The sequence below is a fragment of the Aureococcus anophagefferens genome (genome assembly GCF_000186865.1).
Source record: "Aureococcus anophagefferens unplaced genomic scaffold AURANscaffold_13, whole genome shotgun sequence".
NCBI classification, from domain to species: domain Eukaryota; class Pelagophyceae; order Pelagomonadales; family Pelagomonadaceae; genus Aureococcus; species Aureococcus anophagefferens.
Genome location: NW_008705573.1, coordinates 339,047 through 340,814, shown reverse-complemented (window position 1 = coordinate 340,814; position 1,768 = coordinate 339,047). Strand labels below are relative to the sequence as shown.

Below are 1,768 nucleotides of genomic sequence, written 5' to 3'. Positions count from 1 at the left end.
GTCGTCGTCGTCCTGGCCCAGGAGCCGCCGCGCGAGGTCCGCGTTGACCGCGGGCAGGTCCGCGGCGTCGGCCCGGCGGATGCGGCTCTCCTTCTTCGCGTCCATGGCTTTCGCGACCTTCTTGGCCTTGTACTCGTCGTACGCCGCGGGCGTCGACACGGCCTTGAGGCGCTTGTAGAGCTTCGCGTCGACGAAGTAGCCGTGGGCGTGGGCCCGGAGCTGGGGCGTGCCCACGAGGTCCGCCGCGCCGAGGTCCTCGAGCTCGCGCGCGGAGACGAATCGGAAGTCGTCGTAGGTGGCGCGGTCCGTCTCCTCGAGTTCTTCGGTTAACGAATCGAGGAACGCGCACCACTTGGGCGCGCGGCCGAGGGCCGGCACGTAGTAGGACATGATCTTCGACTGCTCGCCCGCGCAGAGCAGCAGGCCGCTGTCCGAGCCGTCGCCCGCCGGCGCGACGGCCAGGTGCGACAGCGGCGCGTTCGTCTCCACGTTGCACTCGATGGCGCCCGTGTCGCCGTCCCAGGCCTTGACGACGCGCGCGTCGGCGGAGAGGACGAGCTTCTTCGACGACTCCCGGGAGCTCCGGTGGAAGACGACGTCGACGACGGGGAGGCCGTACTGGTGGTCCTTCGTGACCAGGGGCTTCGACGACCGCACGTCGTAGGTCGACACGTAGGCGTCGTGCGTGCCGCAGGCGACGTGCATGCCCTCGAAGTCGAAGGCCAGCGCCGTGACGTCGTTGCCCACGTCGAGCGTCGCCACGGGTTTCCGGTCGCGCGCCGCCCTTAAATCGAAGAACCGGCACGCGCCGTCCTCGCAGCCGAACCCCACGAGCGGGACGCCGCCGTGCGCCGGCGCCGCGACGCAGGACGCCGGGCTGCCGAGATCCAGGTCCTCGTCGAACTTGCCCACGTCCAGGTCCATGCGGTGCACCTTGCCCTTGGCGGACGGGATCAGCAGCGAGCAGCGCGCGCCGTCGTAGAAGAGGCGCCGCCCGGCCGTGGGCACGCGCGTCTTGTAGTGCGTCCCGTAGGGCGCGTGGAAGTCGAGCGTGCGGTCCGCCAGCAGGAAGACCATCTTGCCGAGGTCGGGGCTCAGCGGTAAGGCGTCGACGCACTCGCAGCCCAAACGCCGCTCGTACTTCATGCCGAGCTGGGTGAGATCAAAAACCTTGACCGCCGGCGGGTACTCGCCCGTGGCCAGGATGTAGTTGCCGTCGCTGCTGAACTTGATCCGCTTCGACGTGCCCTCGCCGCCGCGCGTGCCGCCCTCGAACTCGAAGTCCTGCAGCAAATCGATGCGCCGCCCGAGGGCGCTGTCCTCCTTCAGCGCCTGCCGGCGCGCGCGGTCGCTCTTCACCCAGGCGGGCAGAGTGGCGCCATCGCTGAGGCAGTAGACCGCCGTCTGGGCGCCAACGCGCGTGAGAGCCATTGCCGAAGCTCGATCGCCGGCGGCAACGCGACTGCTCGACGTCGGCTCCTCGGGCTCGCCCATAATAGTGGGGGGTCCCCAAGTTTTGCGAAGCCCGCGCCGCAGGCGTGCCCTCGGGCAAATTTACGACTGTCCGTCGGGCGCTGGGCGAGGTTTCGCAACCTTGGGGCCCCCGGCAACGGCGCGGTGCTACCCTTCGTTCACGACAGTCCGCCTCCCGGGCCGTCCGTTGCCGTCGCCGCCGCGTCGTCCGTACACTGCGGCTCGCGGGAGATTTGCCCACCTCTAGTCCGCCATGCCCTTCGATCACCACGGTCCGTCTCGCCGTGCCGGGGGA

The 1,768-nt window shown here is 69.9% G+C and overlaps 1 protein-coding gene across 1 annotated transcript; it reads right to left on the bottom strand.

Moving 5' to 3' along the window:
• On the bottom strand, positions 1-1,398 carry AURANDRAFT_2213 (hypothetical protein; the record flags this gene model as incomplete). Its single annotated transcript, XM_009039877.1, has 1 exon — positions 1-1,398. A coding segment is annotated over one exon (1,398 nt), but the record flags the coding sequence as incomplete, so codon positions are not given.
• Positions 1,399-1,768: the final 370 nt, after the last annotated feature.